Source organism: Ornithodoros turicata, chromosome 6, assembly GCF_037126465.1.
Source record: "Ornithodoros turicata isolate Travis chromosome 6, ASM3712646v1, whole genome shotgun sequence".
NCBI classification, from domain to species: domain Eukaryota; kingdom Metazoa; phylum Arthropoda; class Arachnida; order Ixodida; family Argasidae; genus Ornithodoros; species Ornithodoros turicata.
The window spans coordinates 70,393,065-70,413,743 of NC_088206.1; the positions used below are offsets into that span (position 1 = coordinate 70,393,065).

Genomic DNA, 20,679 nt, shown 5'->3' on the forward strand with positions numbered 1-20,679 from the left:
TACCTATCCAGTACCTTATGCGATAAACTCTGTGTGGTTGTGGGCCGAAATAACTTCCCAAAGTCCCCGCTGTACGATATAAACGAGTACGAAAGAACATGTGTCGATATTATCTATAGCCGTGTTCGTGTGTGCCGTTGGAGATAAGGGGGTGCAATAACGCGCCAGGAGAAATACCGCCGCGCCACCATGCGCCATCAGTAGGCAGCGCACTTTCTGACGCAGCGTCATGTGGCTTGTCCTGTCACGGAAGTCCAGTGCGTATGGTGGGTTACATTATCTCGCGCAAGAGGGAGCGCGACCTCTCAGTGTCCAGACATCCTATTCTGCGGGGCAGTAATCTTTTGAGAGCTGACGGACTAGGTTTATTTTCCTTCTTAAGTTGAACACGAGTATAGTGGCGCTATAAACGTGCCAAAATGGCACGTCGCGATGTAGCAAGCGATGACGTAACTGTTCCTGAAACACTAGATTTGATATTACTTTTTTTTTTTAATTTTCACTAATCATTCTCAGTTTCAGGCGGCTTTCACCAATTTGTTATCTCTCCCCTGACTCTTCTTTACGTTATCTTTTTTTTTCTTTTTTTTCGCACTGTTGTTCAGAGGATCTATATGTGTACATCCTTGCTGTTTTTTTACATTATGTATCGATGACTTTAGTGTTGTATTTCCTTTTTTTAGTATATCTGACGTTTCTTTTATTGTTTGCCGATCATGTTAATTACTTTTTTCCAGTGTTATTCCTTTTACAGTGTTAATAGCGAGTTTTAGTAATTCGTACGATATCGCCTTTGCGTACGTAAGGGATAGCGTTGATGGTTCTGCGCACGCCCATAACAGAAAGACAGCTTCGCGCAGTGCGCAGAGCCACCAACGCTATCTGTAACGTACGCTATCGCCTTTGCGTACGATGTACTAAAACTCTCTATTGTCGCCCAACTCCTCCGTTATGTTGTACCCGTTTGGGTCTTTAACGTATTCTAAATAAATAAATAAATAAATAAATTACTCAAGTAGGAAATAACGTATGTGCCGGTAATACAGAATGCCGCTGTGATCGTGTCACAAATAACACGCAGCATTATATGAACTGTGTTATTTCGGCTCCCGCCCGTCTGCGTGAATGGAATATTTACGACCCCCACTAATGCGTGGGAAGAGAAAGGAACACCTGCGAGGAATATTCCGAAAAGAGTACACAGAAATGGTCGGGCGAACTTCCAGTGAATCCAATCCCCCAGCTCTAATGGGGATAGGCGGCACCGAGTTGGCCCTGAACAGATTAATTCGTCCAAGTTAGTTTAGCAGCCGACTCTCAGGTCGCATTAGTATATTACCTGCATGGCTCCGGAAACGATTCTAATGACTTTCCGACTGTAAATCCGGAGGACACGAAAGAATGCTCATTAGTCAAGGCACCGCTTGGTGAAGTCTGATGAGCATTTCGGTCATTCTTATGAGAGTGAAAGCCCTCCGGGTAATTCGGACTCGGTGCCAAAAAGACGGAATTCGCTTTCGTGAGTGTCGTTGACCTGGTCAGGCTCTTGTGCGATTTGAGGTTTCAAGATAAACTAAAAGAAACAAGGCAAGAAAAACTAAGTTTTCGAAATAGGCTATCGGTTCGAATGCCTAGGATGGAATACTTGCAATTCCAATAGGATGCAGTCTTCAATTTTAAATGTTAAAAAAGCTATGAGCGCAATTGTGACGAAAATTGTGACGTAAGAGTATACTTAGGGCTCACGCTGTCGAATAGATACATTTTCCGAGATTCCATTTCTACTGCGTTACAGTACCTTTGAGACAAACACCTAAAGTGTGCGAGCTGTCGAAACATGGGAATCTACTTTCTACTTTATTTTTTACTTTACTTTTTTATTCGACTAAACTAGTACTGGCTACGAGTACTATAGGACCTCCATCTGTATATATGCACTCTATGTAATTTGTTTGATTAACAATAAGTTATATTTGATTGATTGATTGATTGATTTCCCCGTCTGCAGGGCCCACTCGCTGAGTGTACGCGGATATACCTCTATGACTGCATCTCTTGCGTTGTTTCCAAGTTTATAGCCCATGTCCTTGCTTCCAGAGCTTTCCGCTCATCAATAGGACCGTGGCCGTATGAACAACTTCCATATTAACTCGTGTGAAACACTCTATCTAATGACTTCGGAGACTACCTAATTCCCGGCGAACTGGTCTTTCGATCCTCCCACGGCTTCCAGCTGTTGCTGTCATCCGGTTCAGTAAACAGCCTTGTGTAGAAGTAAATGACATCATCAGGGGGATCCAAGCACTACGGACGTAGCCCGGGGCCTCTGAGGTTATGCCCCGGCCTAAAAGGCTCTTAGTGCAGATCCCCGTTTAGTGACCTAGACGTCGTAGATACTATGAGCAGTGCTTACGTCTGAGGCGCCTGGTAAGCTATAGTGACGCGACGCGTGGTGGCGAAAATGGGAGCGAATTGTGGGAGAAAGAAAATTGGTTACGGTTGTGGAGGTTTATGCGTGACCATTTATGCAAATAACGTGATCTGAATGAAATCTGAATAAGTGTTAGGGACGGATCGCGTAGTCATCTGTTGCCGTGTGGTGTAAGCGCCATTACCAACTGTCAAATTGCAAGTCATTAACACGTATTCAAACGGAGCGTAATTTGTTTAAATATAGAATGTTTTGTAAGATTGATCAGCGTAGAATTGACTGGAAATAACTGAAAATATTTCGTTCAAGTTGAATCAGCTGAAATGTCCCACTCGTAGGGAAAATTTGGTTTAGCGCCGATTGTCGTCTTTTCACCCTAAGGGAAAATCATTTGTTTCGTAACGAAAGTTGCGGTATTCAGTCAAAAACGATATACCCTCAATATGGATCGTGACGTATACGAAACATTTTGGAGTGTAGTTGTCAATGAGAGAGAGAGAAAAAAAAAGAATCATCATCATCAACAAAACATTTTGGAGGAATTTAATCCGCAAACCATTCCAGAGTAAGTGATGTCTTGTTACGATTGTAACGGTTTTTGCGAAGACAAAATTAGATGTTAACGAGATTAGAGCGGCGTACTCTTCGTCTCTTTCACCCTTCCTTGTCCCTAAATCCCTGTTCACCTTCTCCGTCTTGTCTTATGACTCTTGTGGACAACACTATAAAACTAAATTTCTCTATTTATATCCGCGTGCCCAACAAGACTGCTCGGTACGACAAAGACTTGACGCGCCACTTAATTGCCTGCGGTCCAGCAGCATTAGATCGTGCTGTTTTTAAAATATTAAAATATACTGCTGGATATACTGTATACTGCTATTACTACTCTGGTTGCAACTTTTAAGAGTGTCTTGCTGAAGATGTCGCACTAAAGTGTGTTATTTCCTTGAAGGTATTACAAATCAAATAAAACGAGTTGGAGTAGGCAACCACCTTCACGTGATCCAGTTTGTCTCCAGAGGAGGCCTGTAACCATTCCCTACGCCATTCAAATACTGCACAATTAAACAAGAAAAGCAAAAGAAAGCGCCACCCAACGATATGAGTTTATCCTTCTTATCACAGCCAGTTTTTAAGTATAAATAGTCTGTCTTTAATAAAAATGCTGTTAGTATGCGAGTAGCAGATTTTTGTGCGTCTCCTTCGTCCGTGTTTATGGCTACATTTTGTCACCAGATATGAACTTCACTTTCCTCTGCTCGCTTGGCTGAAGCTTTTGATTGGTTAATGAGTAGGCTCTCCGCCGTCTGCAAACAATGTCCCGCTTCGATTAATCGTAATCTGTCGTCTGTGATATATCGTACCAGGAATGCGATATAATTTGATTACGACATTAACACGTAACGAAACAGGTGACTCGTGAACACCTCCCGCTCGGTAACGCACGTCACAACTGATCGACCCTTGCGCCACTCCTCGTGTCGTCTGCAAACATTGTCGTCTGCAAAAGTGGGCAGAAAGCGGACGAGTTCGTCCGACCAGGCTTAATTATTGCCGCGTTAGCCCAGGGAGCGTCCATGTCGCTCTTCTGCAGTTCCCTAAACGAAATGGGCGGTGTTATCGCATTCCCTGGAGGCGCTAAGTGGGATTATACGGACTGGATCCAATTCGTAACCCCCCTCCACCAGGCTAGCCGTTCACAATAGACGATGGACTTTAATATGACACGTCGCGTCATTGTGTATAATTTGAGTTTGGGGTAGACGCATTGACATTCGAACGACATTACTTTGAGTTTGAGGACGGGAGAACGGACGACGGACTGAGGTGGACATGGACTGACAAGTACGATAAAAAGTGTTATCTGATGACTCTCTCAAACTTCCCCATCTTTTATAAACGATAGTTGTATTTTTTTTATTTTAAATCTGAAACACGGACATCAAACATTTCTTTCGTGAGCTCGCAGTTGAGCGGCGCACAACGCCCTCTTGCGTTCATTTTACGATGAGACTACGTGAGACTTTACATTATTCTGCATTAGGCAGAGGCAGAAATCAGAAAGCGAAACAACACACGACTCCATACCACAAGCAGCAGAACCAAATCCAGCGGCTAAGCCAAGTGGTGTTTTTTTGCAGCAGGAATAGCCACAGCCAAGCCAGCTACGGCCAGCAATGTTCCAGCTCCACTCAGCGCCCAATGCACCAAGAAAGTTAGTCATGATCACGCTAGTGATGTTTTTTTTTTTTTTTTTCGAACTATCGGTTGCTCTTTTATCTTTTTTTTTTATTCTCTAGACAATCTGTCTGGAAGGGGGAGGGGTATGTTTAATAGTATGAAAAGAAAGAAAAATATAAATATATCTCTGGAGCTTTTCGCTTGTGGTATCTTTCTTTCTTTTTCTTTTTGTTTTTTGCGGATGCCTGCTCTGTTTCGAAAGGGACTTAGCGAATCTGAATCTGAACCATGGACTGATGATTTCATTTTTTTATGAAACACGGAACGTTTCGAGACGCCTGCCGTCCGTCTTTCGTTGTAATTGCTCTTTTTAATTAGGGTAGATTTACACCTTAGCTTAGCTTGCCTATACTATAGTATGGCGACATTTGAAAAAAAAAGTGCTGGTGCTGGAATCAATGTTTACCTCCCGCACATTTTAGAGAAAGCCAACAGTTATCCGTAGACAGAACATCTCCACTCGCGTTGCAGCGTTTCATTGAAACAGTAACGCCGTAGTAACAATGTCTCAAGAAAGCAATTAGTGTCCTCGTTAAATGCACACACAGGGTGTTCAGGAGAATCTGACAGCATCGGCGTGGCGATTCGTCTTCATTTCTTTCTTTCTTTCTTTCTCTCCCTCCCTCCTCCTCTCTCTCTAATCATGCGAAATGCGTTGCGCACAACGTAGACGTTTAATCACGCGAAGAGGAATGCGTTCTCCAAGCCACACGGTGCATTATGCACGAATCGCTTCGATTAATCATAAAGAGGCTGGTTCGAGTTTCCGTGAGCGTTATACTATGCATCAAACGTTCAAAAGGTGCGCAAGATTGCCCGTCGTTTTTCTTTACCGTACTTCAAAATATAACAGTTTTTATACATAGAGAGAAAGGAGGAAAGAATCAACGGAGGAGGACGGGAATAGCTGACGGCAGGTGCATAATCAATGCCGGCAGGCAGATCGCTCGGAAATAGCACACCAGCGCCGATGAAGTGATGATCAATTCAGTGTGCCGAGGCGCACCATCATAGCATGTAACCCTCGCTGCGGTAATATTCTGTCCCCTTGCCACAGAGTATTCCGTCTTCCGTCGCTCATCTGCTCGCCTGCGTCATCTGCCAGCAGCCTCGTTTTCAGCACCCTCATTCACAATGTCTGAAAAACCAATCTTCCATGGTTTCTTCCGTCGTCTTTCATTGACATTCCTTTGACGATATCTTCTTGGAGCGTGCTTTCCTCCTCGCTCTCGTGCCCCGACATCTCGCCAGATTAAAGTCGCTCGTGCGGACACCCCGTTAATAGACCTCTACCCGAGAAACGTCATCGTGACGTTGGTAGACACACTGAAACCGAAACAAGTCGGAAGGGGAGGGCTGGGTTCCACGAATGGGCACTTGTTCGCCGCCTCCTATTGAAAGAAAAGTAGGACCGAAGGTCGCGTCCCTTTCAGAGACCAATCGTAATCCCCTCAAGACCGTGGCTTTCGGGCGCGACCTTCTTCGCCCCCTAGCTTCGAGCGTAGTTCAACTCTACCAAATTGGTGGCGCTGTCGAAAACTATGACGTCATTTGTTTACAAACAGGGAGAGGTCTATACGCGTTTGGGGATACTGAGAAACGTTTGACAGCATTTTTCTTGAAAGTCTGCTGGGAAACCCGGGGCAAGAGAAGCCGCGATGGAAATTGATGTTCTGAGGCGGGAACGCAGAGGAAAGGACAAACACACAAAGTTCTTCTGTGTTCCAGCCTCAAAACATCAATTTCCATCGTGTTCAACAGATGCCGCTTGCGTCGCCCCCTGGTATGAATGTGTGTGTGTGTGTGTGTGAGTGAGAAAATACATGAGAGATTGAAAGTGGATAGAGTGAGTGAGTGGATGTGGTTTGTGCCTTCAGATGACGCAACCTTTAATGTCATTGGAAGAGGCGTGTTAGCTTAGCTCAATTGGTAGGGCCTTGGACCGGCAACGCAGAAGACGTGGGTTCGAGTCCTCCAGCTTGTCCTCCTTTTCGGTGACTTTCTCCATACAAGAGAAGTCATCCCAGCACTCATGGTCCTAACCGAGCAACATTGGCGCCACATCGGCCTGACATCACAAAGGATAACACGAAACAGATAAGAGAACACTGGATAGCATAACTTCATAATGTAAAAGCCTGAGCTGACCTGCATGTACGCCATCTTGTCGGATAGCATAGCATACGATAATTTTACTTTATGATGGCCTAAACGCCAATCTCGCGAAGAACGCCTTCTGCGTCTTCTTCCTCACACTTTCTGTAGTCGTGTTCAACGTAAGCCCCGCCGTGCGTTTGTTCCTATTGGTCATAACATCGCTCCACGTCTCGACAGTCGACACGTAGTGCGCCGACACCGAAACTATAGGAGCCCCATATAGGCGACACCTGGTGGCACTGCAGCGTAATTTCGCCGGCGGAGTGATTTCTTCAAGATTGACGACCTACGTTTTGTGCCGTTCTTAAGTTGAATACGGGTATATAGCCTCGATCCACCAAGGAAGATTGGTGAGGTCAAGATGTAATTAGTATATGCTCGCCAATTATGACCCATATTAAATATGTGTATACGTATTAATGAAATACTTTCCCGAACGAATTGCCCCAAATGAAAGAAACGTGCAAATGAAACAACGGCTCCCATCTTACTGATTCCTTTTCACATTTAACTTTTTTATTTATTTCGTGCTCCGCTTACTTTACTTTCGCTTTCGTGCACTTTTCGCCAGCTCTACCAGCCGTCATCCTGTACGCGAATAAACGAAAAGTACGGTACGAAATAGCAGCTTCCTCACATTCCTTGCGAACCTGACGCTGGGAAACGGACAAAAATAAGTTTTCCTAGTTTAAAAACATTGCCCAAGCGTAACCTCCTTAACCTAGCCAAGAATAACGATAACGCGACGAAGAATGAAAGGAGGAGGCGCCGAAAGGATGGAAAATCCTGGAAGATGAAACCCGTTGGCAGATGTGCCTTTCTGGGAAGATGACGGCGGTATAAAATGGTAAAATGGTCGGTAAGAGTTAAACTGTGGGATTAAGGAGACCAAAATGCGTTAGAAAAGAAAATATAAAAGCGAAAATAAAGCAGGGTAATCCTAGCTGGGCGCAGAGGTTCTATCCGGATCACTGGTGTAGCTGAGAGGGTAATGGATGTTTCAGAAGAGTCGATAAGCTCTGTGCCTGGTGGAGCTGCCCGTAGATTGCATGCTTGGGATTGCGCACAGACACGAGTTAAAGGGAGACTGAAGCGCAGAAATGTCTTGTCGCGGTATGAAAGATGACGTTACCTTGGCAGTAATGCAATTAAAAGGAACGGGAATGAACCTTTGCGTTCCCTCGTGATGAAACTGCTGTTCTATATTATTTGGATTTATTTCACAGCTCAATGATATATTACATCCTACGTTTGATATAGGCGGGCTAGGGTTCTGCGTTTTCGCCATTTATTCCCGAGGAGACTCGGCGTCTGTTTTTCGGCATTCGCATGTTTCGTGAAATTCGGATATTTTCGGCATTTTAAAACGTCTGAGCCCAAAAATAGATACCGAAAAATCGGCACCTATAATCACTACGGAGCAGGACTATGGCGGGAGAGCAGCTGGGTAGGAGGATAGTGAGAACGCAAAGAATTTCGTTTCCTTTGTTAGAGGGTTCCACGTGTACTTGGACCCACTGCCCAAAGGGTTACAGAGGAAGCTGTTTCCCTGAACTAGAGGATAGCAGATTCGCGGCGTTCCACCTGGAAAATGAAGTGACGTATAGTGGGCACATATATATATATATATATATATATATGCCCCTGAGGAAGAAAAGGGCAACCGGGTGCCGGCAGTTTCGGCATGTAGCACCACATGCAAGAGTATAATTCTGAGTTTTTCGGAACGTGGCGATTTTTGTTTTTTTAAATAATGATATTAGGCGGGTGTTTTTCGGCAAATTCCGAAAGCGCGGAACCCTGACACCCTAACGGCTTGATCTTAATCATGTAGAGGATTAACTGTGGAGGGCGCAGACTGCCCTACCCCGGATGAAGCAGGTGTGCGAAAGTTAATTACTTAAAGCGTACTTTCCTCCTTTCCCTATACGCCTCACTCTAGCCGTCCTTTCAGCGTGGACTTTGATTGGACCGGAAGCAGAAAGAGAAAGCGCCCTCGTACGGCTGGCTCTTTTCATTACTAAGTGAAACGAACCCTGCGTTCGCGGAAGTGCCCGAAGGGTTACCCTCGTCACGTACACACGGTTTGCGAAAATTGGATGTCTATGTCCCTTCTTTTCTTTTTTTTTTCTCCCACCGCGCACTTCTTTTATCCCCTCATAGGAGGCGCTGAAGCTCGTAGTGTCGCTGCGTGTATTAGCGCGTCTGCTTCGGTTCGTCTGCTTTTCGTAATCCCCCAATTTCTTTTTCCCGCAGACGCAAGCAAAAGGAGGAACGGCTGCGGGTAGGGAACGTAATTGTACGCTAGGGGCAATTGTGGCGCTTGATCGCTTGGGTGCTCTTATGGCCGCGTTGATTAGTTGGTTGCATAGAATGAAAAGGAATTCGGATGACTTTTGGATAAGAGCTCCTCTGTGGCGTATCCGACCATGCGAGAGGAATCTTCGTCGGCTGGCAGTGTTGCTGTGAAGAATGCGGTGAAGATAATGGCGTTTCCGTATGACTCCGTGCGGTGACTTTTTCGATTCAGTTCGATTTTGTTTTTCTTTCTGTATTAGTTACTACTGTCGCTATCGTAATGCGTTGTAATAAGAGTGTACAAAATGTGATACGCATATATTAAGACGCATCCCAACGAAAAACATGACAGACCTTCAGCAAGCTTGACAGCGCACAGTTTAGTTTCCCGCGTCATCTTATTGCCGATTGGTCCACCTGCCCATAGGGCGACATATTGTCTTTGCGGGGATAATGCATCCATGGGCCGGCTTCACGGGGAAATGTGCCCAATATGTGACTGAAAGCGTCTGAAGAAAACCCAAACAGCACAGCGGATGCCACGCGAACTGAACTGTAGGCACGGCATTTCGTCCACACACACTTGGCTTGGCTTGACCAACGACTCGGGCAAAGTCCATTCTCACCGCCCTCTTTCGTCACCATTTCTTTGCGCGAGGGAGTTTCTTTCCCTTCTTGTTTTTTTTTTTCTTTTAGCACTTTTGTAGATTACAGATGTCGCGCGCTGTCGCATAAATTGTGACACGAGACGTCGTTCTTATCTTCGCTTATTTCGCGCAAGTGAACCGTTCTCCTTTACGACTTCGCAGGAGATTCCGGGTCCTCTCTCTCTCGAGACATTAGGTTCAAGCAGGGACACAACGAAACGGGCCCCGTAGGACTATAAACAGGAACGCTTCTTTTCCCGCAGTGTTTTGTCAAAAGTCGGAGGATTTTCGCAAGGGCCGGAAGGTTCTTAACGTGACCAGCGCAGGGCATTGGCTGCGGCCGGCGTTACGTTCTCGGTCATTGTCAAGGTGATGTATATACCGTGCTGCGCGGGCAAAGGGCTTTATATAGGTGACCGTATAAGAAGGCGTCGTAAATGTGCGGTGGTTTACGACGACGCACCAAGGAGTGTGTGGATTGTGTGATGTCCGAGGTAAAAGGGTTATGGTTTGAGGGGGGGGGGGAGACGCGTAATGAATTGGTTTCCGTCTGCGGTGTAGATGTCGGGGATTGGGGGATCAACAAAGGAACGTCTGAAAAAGGGTGTTTTTATATCGCTATCATCATGAACCCTTGAAGCCATACTATGAGAAAATTTCTTACATTAATAAACCCTTTGAAGGGTGTGCAAAAACTACAACTGCGTGCCAAAAATGGGTAAGGCTTCATTAAGCGACGTATTGTGGGGGACACGGCTGTCTAAAATCAGCACTCCGTGGCTTATTCCATCTCCACCAGGTGTGGCGAGACTATTTCTTTCGAGTAATAAACAGTGATGGCCAGTAGTTAACTACAGTAGTTAGGTTACTGAAGGCACAAACTACTTCAGATTTTGCCGCAAGCTTTACGGCACGATTGTGCTTCCGACCTTTACCTCGAGCTACTTGTTTGATGAGAACGGAGGTGCAGGGCAATTGTGTCGTGCATGTGTACTAAATCTTCACTTTTAATGCTTGTCTAGTGAAGCCTCATTTGCTGCGAAATAATTCTGCAACTTAGTTTATCGCGTAGGCACAGAAAGAATCCCGCCGCAAGCTTTGTGTTTGATCATCGTAGCAGTAGCTTGCGCCAAAGTTTATTATTGCTCGTGATTCATATTTAGGTGTCCAAGAACACCACAAGGGATTGGTGTTGATGGACAACGTTAAGTAGTTATAGACGTAGTTAAACTACATTGCAGTAGTTAAAAAAGTAGTTTTAACTACTGCCCTGAAAAGTAGTTGAACTACTAGTTAAACTACTCAATCACAAAGTAGTTAGTAGTTATAGTTAAACTACTAGAAGTAGTTAGTGGCCATCCCCGGTAATAAACACGTGCAGCACATGGTGTGACTTCTTTGTGATAAGACCGGCATCAACGTCAAAGCGGCGGAAAGAAAGGTAAAACAAGAGGCAGGACCACTTCGTCCTCTCGCCGCACCTTTCGCCCACGCTTTTTTTTTTTTTGCGACAAGCAAGCAGGCGGGGCTAAAGCAGCATTTTTACAATTTTTTTTTCGCACTACTTCTGTTGCTATACCTTGCATAGTTTTTGTTTGGTCTGCGGTTATCAGTGGAGGACTTCATAGTTTTGTAAAAAAAAAAAAAAAAAGACACGTGACATTAAGCGATGCCACTGTGTAGAGTTCGTCTTGGTTTGTTAATATGTCCGATTTGTTTCTTCGGAACTGTTACTTCCTTGGCTACAAGATAGAGATGGACAAAAGGATGACATCGACGGAAACAAACGTGATCTCTGTCTTAGGCTCCGTTAGCGCCGCGAAGCGACTATGGCTATGTGCCGCGCGTGTGGAGACACGGAGAGATCAGAAGTGGACAGCAGGAAAACCCAAAGGAAAACCGGAACACAGGGGGCTTATCACGCGTATTGGGTAGAGGTGCGAAGCCCCGAAAAAAAAAAACCGGAAATTTTTGGTGAAAAAACGGTTCTTTTCGTTTTTTTTCCCTCGTCATCGGAAAAATAGCCCAAAATTTCCAGGCGACAAAATTCCAAAATGTAAATTTTCGTGCCTTCGATGCGTTCCAACCCGCCAACAGTGCCTTGGGTGCCTCTAATCCGCCAACAACCACCAACTCAGAGCTCCGTCTGGCTGCTTCAAGCGATCGCCATCGCGTTCACATAATGTCGGAGTTGTGGTCGGAGTGGACGGGTTGTTCCAGTTACCTGTCGCTGAGTAGACAGCAGTCTCAATGGGATACTCTGCTCTGCATTTATGCCGCCTAGAGGGTGAACATTGATTGACTTGAACAGATTGATTGCTTCATTGATTACTGAAGTCTCTAGCTCATTGTATGCTGTAGCTTGGCCGGCAATGCTTCGACTCAGCAGTAACCACGTTTGTTTCCATTTTTTCAAATAAAAAAAAAACGAAGAAACCCGTTTTTTTTTTTTTTCAAGCGATTGAAAATTCCAGGAAAAATTGCATCTCTAGTATTGGGCCGACTTCAGGTGGAAATCTAGCGACATCTATCTCAGAACTCTATACCAGAAAACCCCCAGGAGGAATCTCAGGCAGCAGAGCCGGTGGTGGGGTATTGGATCCTGTGACCTTGGAGTGCCCCCCCCCCTCCCCGACTTATTCTGTTGCGTTACAAAACGTGAAACGGAAATAACCACTAGCGCCCAGCGAGGAGAACTCACGATATATCGACCGTGATTTAAGAAAAGGACTGAATCCTGCCATCTGTTCGCAAACGAATGTTCGCATCGAAGCGGAGAAAACGAAAACAAAAGTTGCGCGTGAAAACAGAAACGGTAGCAGCAAAAACTCAATTGGGCGAGTTTTAGATACGCAACATTCGGAATAGGAACCGCTACTGCTGGATATTGGAAACGGGAAGCAAGTTTTGTGAGCACGAATATGAATTGTAAAAAGTTGTCCAACGGAAGATGGAACGTGTAGGATTAACATGAGGAACAGTACGGAACGGAACAGATGTATTTTTTTTCTTCTGTATTTCTGCTCTGCCTTCACGTTTTCGTGCCGACCTTTTCCCGCTACGGTATACGCTGTTGCAGATCCGCGCACGTGCAAGATTCACTCCTTTTCCTTCGAACACAAGCGGCATTGGCCGAGCTAGAGTCACTAAATAAGCTAAGCGTAGCTTATTTAGTGACTCTAGGCCGAGCAGGTTAAGGCGTCCCGCTTGTTGGTGGTATAGCCAAGGTCGTGGTGAAGACTGTGGAGGTGGTGGGTTCGAATCCCTACCACCGGCTGTGCTGTCTGAGGTTCTTCCCTTGTGTTTTCCGAAGACTTTCCAGACGAATAGAGGCACAGTTCTCCCCCTGAAGTCTGCCCAGGACGCATACTAACCCCTCTGTGTCCCTCACTCCTTCCTGATGCTGTCCTCTCTCCATCTTTCCACATCTGTACGCCGCTCATAGCCACAGTTGCTTCGCGGTCCTAACACCGATTTTTTTTTTAAGTTTTGCTATTTGGCAGAAATTTAGTTACGCTGCGGGTTGCCGGTAAAATGCGGGTGTACTTGCACGGCGTCCGTGGTAGCGCGGGTTACTGGGCGCGTATACGAATTTATTTACCCGCGCTCACCTCTACGCAGAGTTCGAGGTAACTCGTTACTGTAAATAAGTTGCTTTTTTGGTAGCTTGTAACTTAACTCGGTATTTTTGCGCCGGGGTAACTTTCAGAGGAACTCGTTTCTTTTTCAGGTAACTTTGCCAAAGTAACTGAAACGAAGTTTCAAGTTACTATTAATCCGCTTTTCACTCACGTCCACATATTTTCTTGCTTTCTCTCCAGTTCTTTCGTGGCGTTTTATGCCATAAAACGTGATATTCAATCCATGACAGTATTCCATTGAGGAAGTAAGAACCGCTGTCATTGAAATGAAGCTGAACCATTGTGCGCCCACAGGGGGAGTATGATGCAGAGCGTTCAAATTGTTGGACATAAACGAAAACAATCTAAGCGTGTTGCACTCCTCCGCAGGCAACTGAAGGTCTAACTCAACTGCTCACGCGCGCTGCACCTGTGTAGTGCTATCTTGTGTCCGAAGTAACTTGGAAGTAACTCAATCTTTTTTTTAAGTGACTCTGAAACTGCGAGTTACATTTCAGGCTAAAGAACTTCGTTATTAACTTAGTTACGTTTTTCACACACGGTAACTTAACTCGTAACGAGTTCTTTTTGACGGGTAACTTCTCGATCTATGCCTCTACGCATGATCCCCTCTGCTTTGGGTGTCCAAATTCCTTGCGCGAGCTACTAGAGAGTTTTAGTGCATCGTACGTTATCGCGTTTGCGTACGTAAGGGATAGCGTTGGTGGTTCTGCGCACGCGCAAAAGAAAGAGAGCTTCGCTAAGAGCGTCACTCTCTGAAATGATTTTCGCTAAAACGACCTTCGCAAAATCGAGGCTCGCTAAACGAATTTACTCCGCGTCACTCAGCAGCGCCACCACCGCTTGCAAGATTTGTGAAATCTGCAGTAGAAATTGCGAGGCTATACGCCAGGACTACCTCGCGCATCGTGGTTTTTTTCTGTGCTGTTGTTGTTCCCTGCGTTAAAAAGAGCTAAAAGCGCAGAAACGCACAAAAATCTAGAATCCTACAAGACGATCAATGAAACAATTAAGTTAATGCATCAACATCCGTCACTGACGTTCCCTTTCCTCTGCATCTTTTGTTTCTTTCAGATCTTCCAGCCAACCAAAGCGCTACAATCTCCATCACGAGTCGATCGTATCCAATGCGAGCCAACACAATCCACCCGCCAACTACGTAGGAGAGACACGCTGAATCCTGCCATCATCCAACCTGACGCAACACGAGTCCTCACACGACAACGACGTCCGCAAGAGTTCGACCAATGTGAAGGACGTCCAGCGAAAAGGCGCTGTCCAGGAGGCAGCGCAATTCCTGGAACTTTGCAGACGACGTGGACATTGCAGAAGTGGACCTGCGGTCAGAGCCCCTGGTGTCAATGTCCGACAGTGAGGGAGAGAGCGACTTTGCCCCGACTCATCAGCACCGTGTGTACGTTGCCATGGGTGTGGTGGCCTCAGTGCTGAGGGTCTACCAGAGGCTGGTTCGCCTGGTGCGCAAGGCGTGGACAGACATGCGTTTTGGTGAGTACATTGTTGTTTGAACCGTTTTGCGTTTGTGACTGTAGTAAGCGGAGATGTTACTTGTGAGGAAAAAAACAAACAAACTAGAAATGGTCAGATACGTGGCATCTGGTTGATGGAAGTTTGGGAAACAGGAAGTGTTTCGTAGCTTTGAAAAACGAAATAATTATTTCACGCTTCCAACGGCTAAGACTCCGACAAAAAAAAACAGATTTTCTCTTTCTCTCTCTCTCTCGTGAAGACGCTTGATTTGTCTAGAAATAATGTTCTCGGTTACTTAGTGGAACCGTTGAAGCTGGCCGCTACATGGGTTTGCTTCGGAAACACTGGGAGGCTGGCTGGCTTGCTTGCTGAAGCAAACCGTTCCGCAAGGTGAACCGTTTCGCGAACCGGTAACCGCTTCCGATTTAATTCGGTTCAGTTCCCATATGTTCCGCAAAAAAAAAAAAAAAATGAAGGTTCTTAGCGGTTTTTTGGTTCGGGTTCAGCTTCGGTTCCGATTCTTGGTTCGTATCGATGAAATAACGGGGAACGGGTTGATACAATCGACAGCATTATAGTACTTGGCAGTCGCTGCAGAAATATCAAGCCGAACATCAAAAAGGTGCCATTACGCAATCCTGTCTTTTCCTTTCCTATAATCATACCCTACTCTCACATCTGTCTTTTCTCTCTTTCTCTCTCTCTTTCTCTCTCTCTCTCTTTCTCTCATTGCGACGACATTACACCATAATTACACTCCATCAAGTTTCTTGCATCGATACTTTTTGCTTCTCGGTTCTCTAACGCCACGACAGCTCAGCTATCCTGACCAGCATCTTATCGATATAGCACCCAATGTTGTCGGACGAATCGGGCTGAGCTCGGCTATAAGCGACGCCTTGACCGTGCGGCGGTGCTCGAATTATCCATTCAGATCGATAAAAAAAAAAAGTTGAATACCGCGAGCCAGCTCTTTTTTTTTTCCTTCTCTTCTTCTTCTTCTTCTTCTTCTTTTTCTTCCTGCTACGTAAAACTTCCCATCCATTTAAGAGACGCCGCGAACGCTGCAAAACGATGTTCGTCTTTGGAAGGAAAAATCGTTCGATGCCTTCGCGAACCGCTCTGGGAAGAAAATAACATGCATTAGGACAGCGTCCACGTCCGTGATGTTCACGTCGGTGCATTCTTATCTCATATCGGTAATGGTTGTTAGATGGCCCTGTGTTGGCGATTTTTGTATCCGCACTTCGTATAACACAAGATGTCCGCGGTGTAGTTGTGTCTTCCGTATTGATTTTGGCGTTTGTATCGACGTACGCAGGACGTGTTCTCTATGTATCTCTAATTGATATCGTGCTGGTTCTAGTAACTTCTTTATCGAATGTTTTTGCTCACGAACTGTGTAGGAATAGTGGTTTAAGTTCTTTTTTATTTTTATCTATTTCATTTTTTTTGCAGGTAGTACAAATCTTAACATACAGGAGGGTGGCTCTAGCAAAAGCTAGGACCCCCTCCCCACCTAGGACCCTGGGAAAAGTATTTTTTTCCCCATCATCAGCATAATGGACTACATATTTTCTTTTGCATAACGTGCGTGTTATAAAAAGTGCCGTAAGAGGCAGTGTGCGTTATCCACCCGTGTTATCCACCCGCGTTATCCACCCGCGTTATCCACCCGCGTTATCCACCCCTTGCTATCCACCCCTTGCTATCCACCCCTTGCTATCCACCCCTTGCTATCCACCCCTTGCTATCCACCCCTTGCTTTCCACCCCTTGCTTTCTCACGAAAGAAAGTATATTCTCGTAGACGTGTTACGTAACGTTACTTATTATATCACGTACGCGGTTATTGTCTCGCACAAGGGCAGTGATTGCGATGGGGTTTTATTCCTCCTTCGTGACGTCATATCCGTTATTGTCCTCGTGGCGACGAAAGCAGCAGCTGACTTCCTGTTAGTGTCTCTAGACTATATCACCCGTTAAATTATCATGGCATTACGGTAATAGAGCGGAAATGGAAATGGCACTATCGTAGCGGCACCGGATATCACACCTCCTGTGTGTAACTTTAGGGGAAGACGATTCCGCAAAAGTAAGAGCTTGCGGCAATAACATTTTGCGTAGCTTCAGCAATATACGCGGTAACTACCTGGTAAAAGTTTACCCAACATGGCTTGATGGAAAGTGTGACGAGAGCGAGTGCGTCTGTCAGTTGGGGCTCCCAGGCAAGTCGTCACGGGAAGCAGATGCCAGCGTGGTAGAATTGGCGTGGTCAAGGCGCTCGACCGGTAATCGAGAGGGATGCGTGTTTCAAATCTGGCCGCTGTCAGAGCCGTATATTAAAAGGGAGTCTGGCCATTGGGAGGAGTCACAAAAAGAGGCTCGACCTGTCAATCACAGTCTCGCTCCTCTGATTGGTTTGCTTTTTACCAAGGGGGTCGCCATGACACCATACTGCCACCCAAAATGGCGTCGAAAACAAACACAGTGAAGCGGGGATTTCGTGGCAAAAATTTTTCACAGACTACTCTGATTTTACGCTGCAAATGCACATTCTCATATACGTTTCTCGGATATCAATTTCAGCTTACGCTCATCCGTCGATATCTAATCGAAAATAATACGTTTTGTCGCCGATGTTAGGCCTAGTGAACACGGCGATCGCGGCGATCACAGCGAAATCGTAAACAGAAACGGCACTGTGCTGTACAATCTTATATTTAATTGCTGGATTTCATGGATATAAACATTCTTGCCTTTTATATTCCAACATTCATGTAGATTTGTTTAAAAATCATTCCGACGACAGAATGTGTCCCAGCAGGTGGTTCTGCCGGCAGCGGTGCAGCGACGGAAGCAGACGACAACTCCCGACGTGCCTTACGCTCCCTAGGTGGCGCTCATCAAATTTGCACCAAAAATCCACTAGTTCTGCAGATCGCGAGAGGTATCCATTTCAATGCCATACAGTCCACTTGCCACCCAAAATGGCGCTGCCCATGTTGGATAGGGGGACAAATAGTGAGGATAACTTCATTGATAGCGCCCCATATTTCAAGACTCCATTGGTCAGAAAGCTGAAAAAGTGGGTGGAGCTTCAGGTATAGGCATGACCCATTAATGGCCAGACTCCCTTTTAATATACGGCTCTGGCCGCTGTCTGGCTGTTTGGGTGACTGCCATATATTTCAACATGGTTTCCATCTTGATTGTTTTCCCATAGGGATTTGGAGGTTTCTGGTTTTAACTATCGATTGCGGTGTTGAATCGGTTTTGAACTGTACCACGGTGAAACGTGCTATCCACCCGTTCTATCCACCCGTTCTATCCAGCCGTGCTATCCAGCCGTGCTATCCACCCGTGCTATTTCCGTACCAATTAGAGTTCCACTCGGACACAGGAATTTTCCACCTCGCATTGAGTAATTTATGGGTACCGCGCGCCAAAATGCGGAAGCTTTTATAGGTACGTACCCTGTATATTTTTGTAAAACGTAAATATATTGTCTACTTTCTAGATTCATTCTATAGCATTTTGCTCAATTGTAGTACATTTTTATCCGTTCACCGTAACGGGGACATATCCTCAATGCTTCAGTACGTACTCACACAGCGCCACCATCACATTGACATTATAGCCTCCAAATCGCAGGCGAACACCGAAGTCTGAAAAGGAAGCCGCCGATGATTTATGCTGTACGTGCTCGAAAGGAAGTGAGAGCCCTATCCCATTAACATTTCCCCGCAATACGTATATACACATTCACGTCAAACGTGTCATTTTCATGACTTCCGGCGAATTTTCTCAAACCATCCATTCGCTTCTCCGCAACCAAATATGAAGTCCCCTGCCATTTGCAGACGACAGTTGCATTGTTCCGCAACACATATCACTTGACGGAATCCGAGAGTTTTCCCCCCGCTTTTGCAATCGATCGCATATTCTAATTGTGTTTTCAGCTTTAAGATCCCCCTTTTACGCATCGAGTGCTTCCCGTCCTTATAGCCATATCCTTGTCAGATCTCGTCTGCTCATGAAAGATTCATGGTGGAATTCCCCCCTTTTGTTGTGGAAACAATCGCGAAATAAAACTGGCTCTTTTCTCATCGTTTACACGCCCGCATTGCCCTACGCTGAGAAGATTGTTTCCCGCCCCCCCCCCCCCCTCTGATTTGCCACGGCTGATAGAGAAATTGCTTTTGTTGCCCTCGCGAAGAGGGCTCCATGGGATAGAAGCAGACGTGCTTTTTGTACCATTCTATGCGGAACAGACAAGATCTGAAACGTGTCGTCTGCTTGAGACGATGGGAAACTTTTCTAAAGTTGACTTCACTGCAGTGTTGCTGTGCTGCGAGGGAGAACCAAACTTCCTTTTTTTTTTTCAGGCTTACGTGTGTTCGTTTGCATAGCTTTCGTTTATTTATTTGTTGTTGTTGTTTTCTTGCGTGCATGTTCCTCCTTATTGTGGTCGTAGCTTGCAGAAAATATACCAAGTGCAACGTGCACCGCCCCAGAGATTAATTTCCGCAGTGCAGCACATGGAGGTTACAATAGCAACACCTGTTAAAAACCTAGCGTTGGAACAGAAGGAAATCAGCTTGCAGTTAGCTTGCCTCAGTAAATCACAAATGTCTGCTGGATGTACCAGAAAAAATCCAAATATTTAAGAGCGTAGGGAACGTCTAATCAATACCTATTATACGCACAATTAGTACATTGGAAACGGTGGAGGTCTACGGAATGCGCATTGTACCCATGTTCTAGACGTCCCCTGTGCATCCATTTCGTATGCGCAGTGAACGTATAATGGATGTGGTGCAAACTTGTGAGACGTTTATGAGATGTTGCTCCGACTGTCAATTTAACAGTAATTTTGCATAGTGTCTAGAAGCAAGCGAATATAACTTGTGAGGGCGTGAGCTATTGGGGAACAAAAAGCAAAGTTTTTCCATCATTCACGGGCTGCTCTGTGCAAAGTATTTACGTAACAATCTTCAACCTACACAGGAAACTCAGCATGTAACCTCGTCATAGACGACAACCTGAATTACAAACACAATAATTGGTAGGAAGGAATGTCAGAAATGTTAGCGGGTAGTTTGACTCGTTGCAGACTGCGAATTAATTTCAGAGACTCATCCTCGTCACTGTTACAAACGCATTAGGACCCCACTACACATAATGAACGTGCCCAAACTATTGGTATTTTAGTATGGGTGCGGGTGGCGCTCAGCATTTGAGCTTGTCACACCGAGTCACCGAACAACGGCAGTCGGTACCCCAACAATACCGAACATCCAGACCCGTACCCTACGCCTACGCCCAGAATGTCCTCTGGATGTACGAATGATGTCCTAACAGGATCGTACGTCCGACGGATATCTGAAGGATATCCATCGGACGTACGAACTCGTTAGGACATTATTCGTACACCAAGAGGATATCCGGTGTTGTTGGGGTGTCTTGGATAACCGTGGACGAAAGGATACAAGGAGATGTCTTAGGGATACCCATCGGACGTACGAACTCCTTAGGACATTATTCGTACATCCAGAGGATATCCGGTGTTGTTGGGGGTGACGCATTGCGCTGCAGTTTACGTTGAATAGCGTTAAGATCATGGCAGGTTAGGTTAGACGCTTGAAGTGAGTAGAGGTGCTTAAATATAGTAGTATTGTATTCGTGCTGATGCAACGAAAAACATTTCCTGTATCGTAGTGCATGACATGTACAGTGTGCAGAGGCAGGCTTATATAGAACGTCCGATGGAC

General features: G+C 45.6%; 1 protein-coding gene across 2 annotated transcripts in view; it reads left to right on the top strand.

Annotated features, from left to right (window-relative positions):
• LOC135397253 (Kv channel-interacting protein 1-like) overlaps positions 1–20,679 on the top strand; it is a 318,617-nt gene that overhangs the window by 175,559 nt on the left and 122,379 nt on the right. For both annotated transcript variants that reach the window (XM_064628703.1, XM_064628702.1), the window contains one exon: positions 14,493–14,924. In XM_064628703.1, coding sequence (XP_064484773.1) covers positions 14,780–14,924 — 145 coding nt within the window. In that variant the 5' untranslated portion in view covers positions 14,493–14,779. The remainder of the gene's footprint in view (positions 1–14,492; positions 14,925–20,679) is intronic.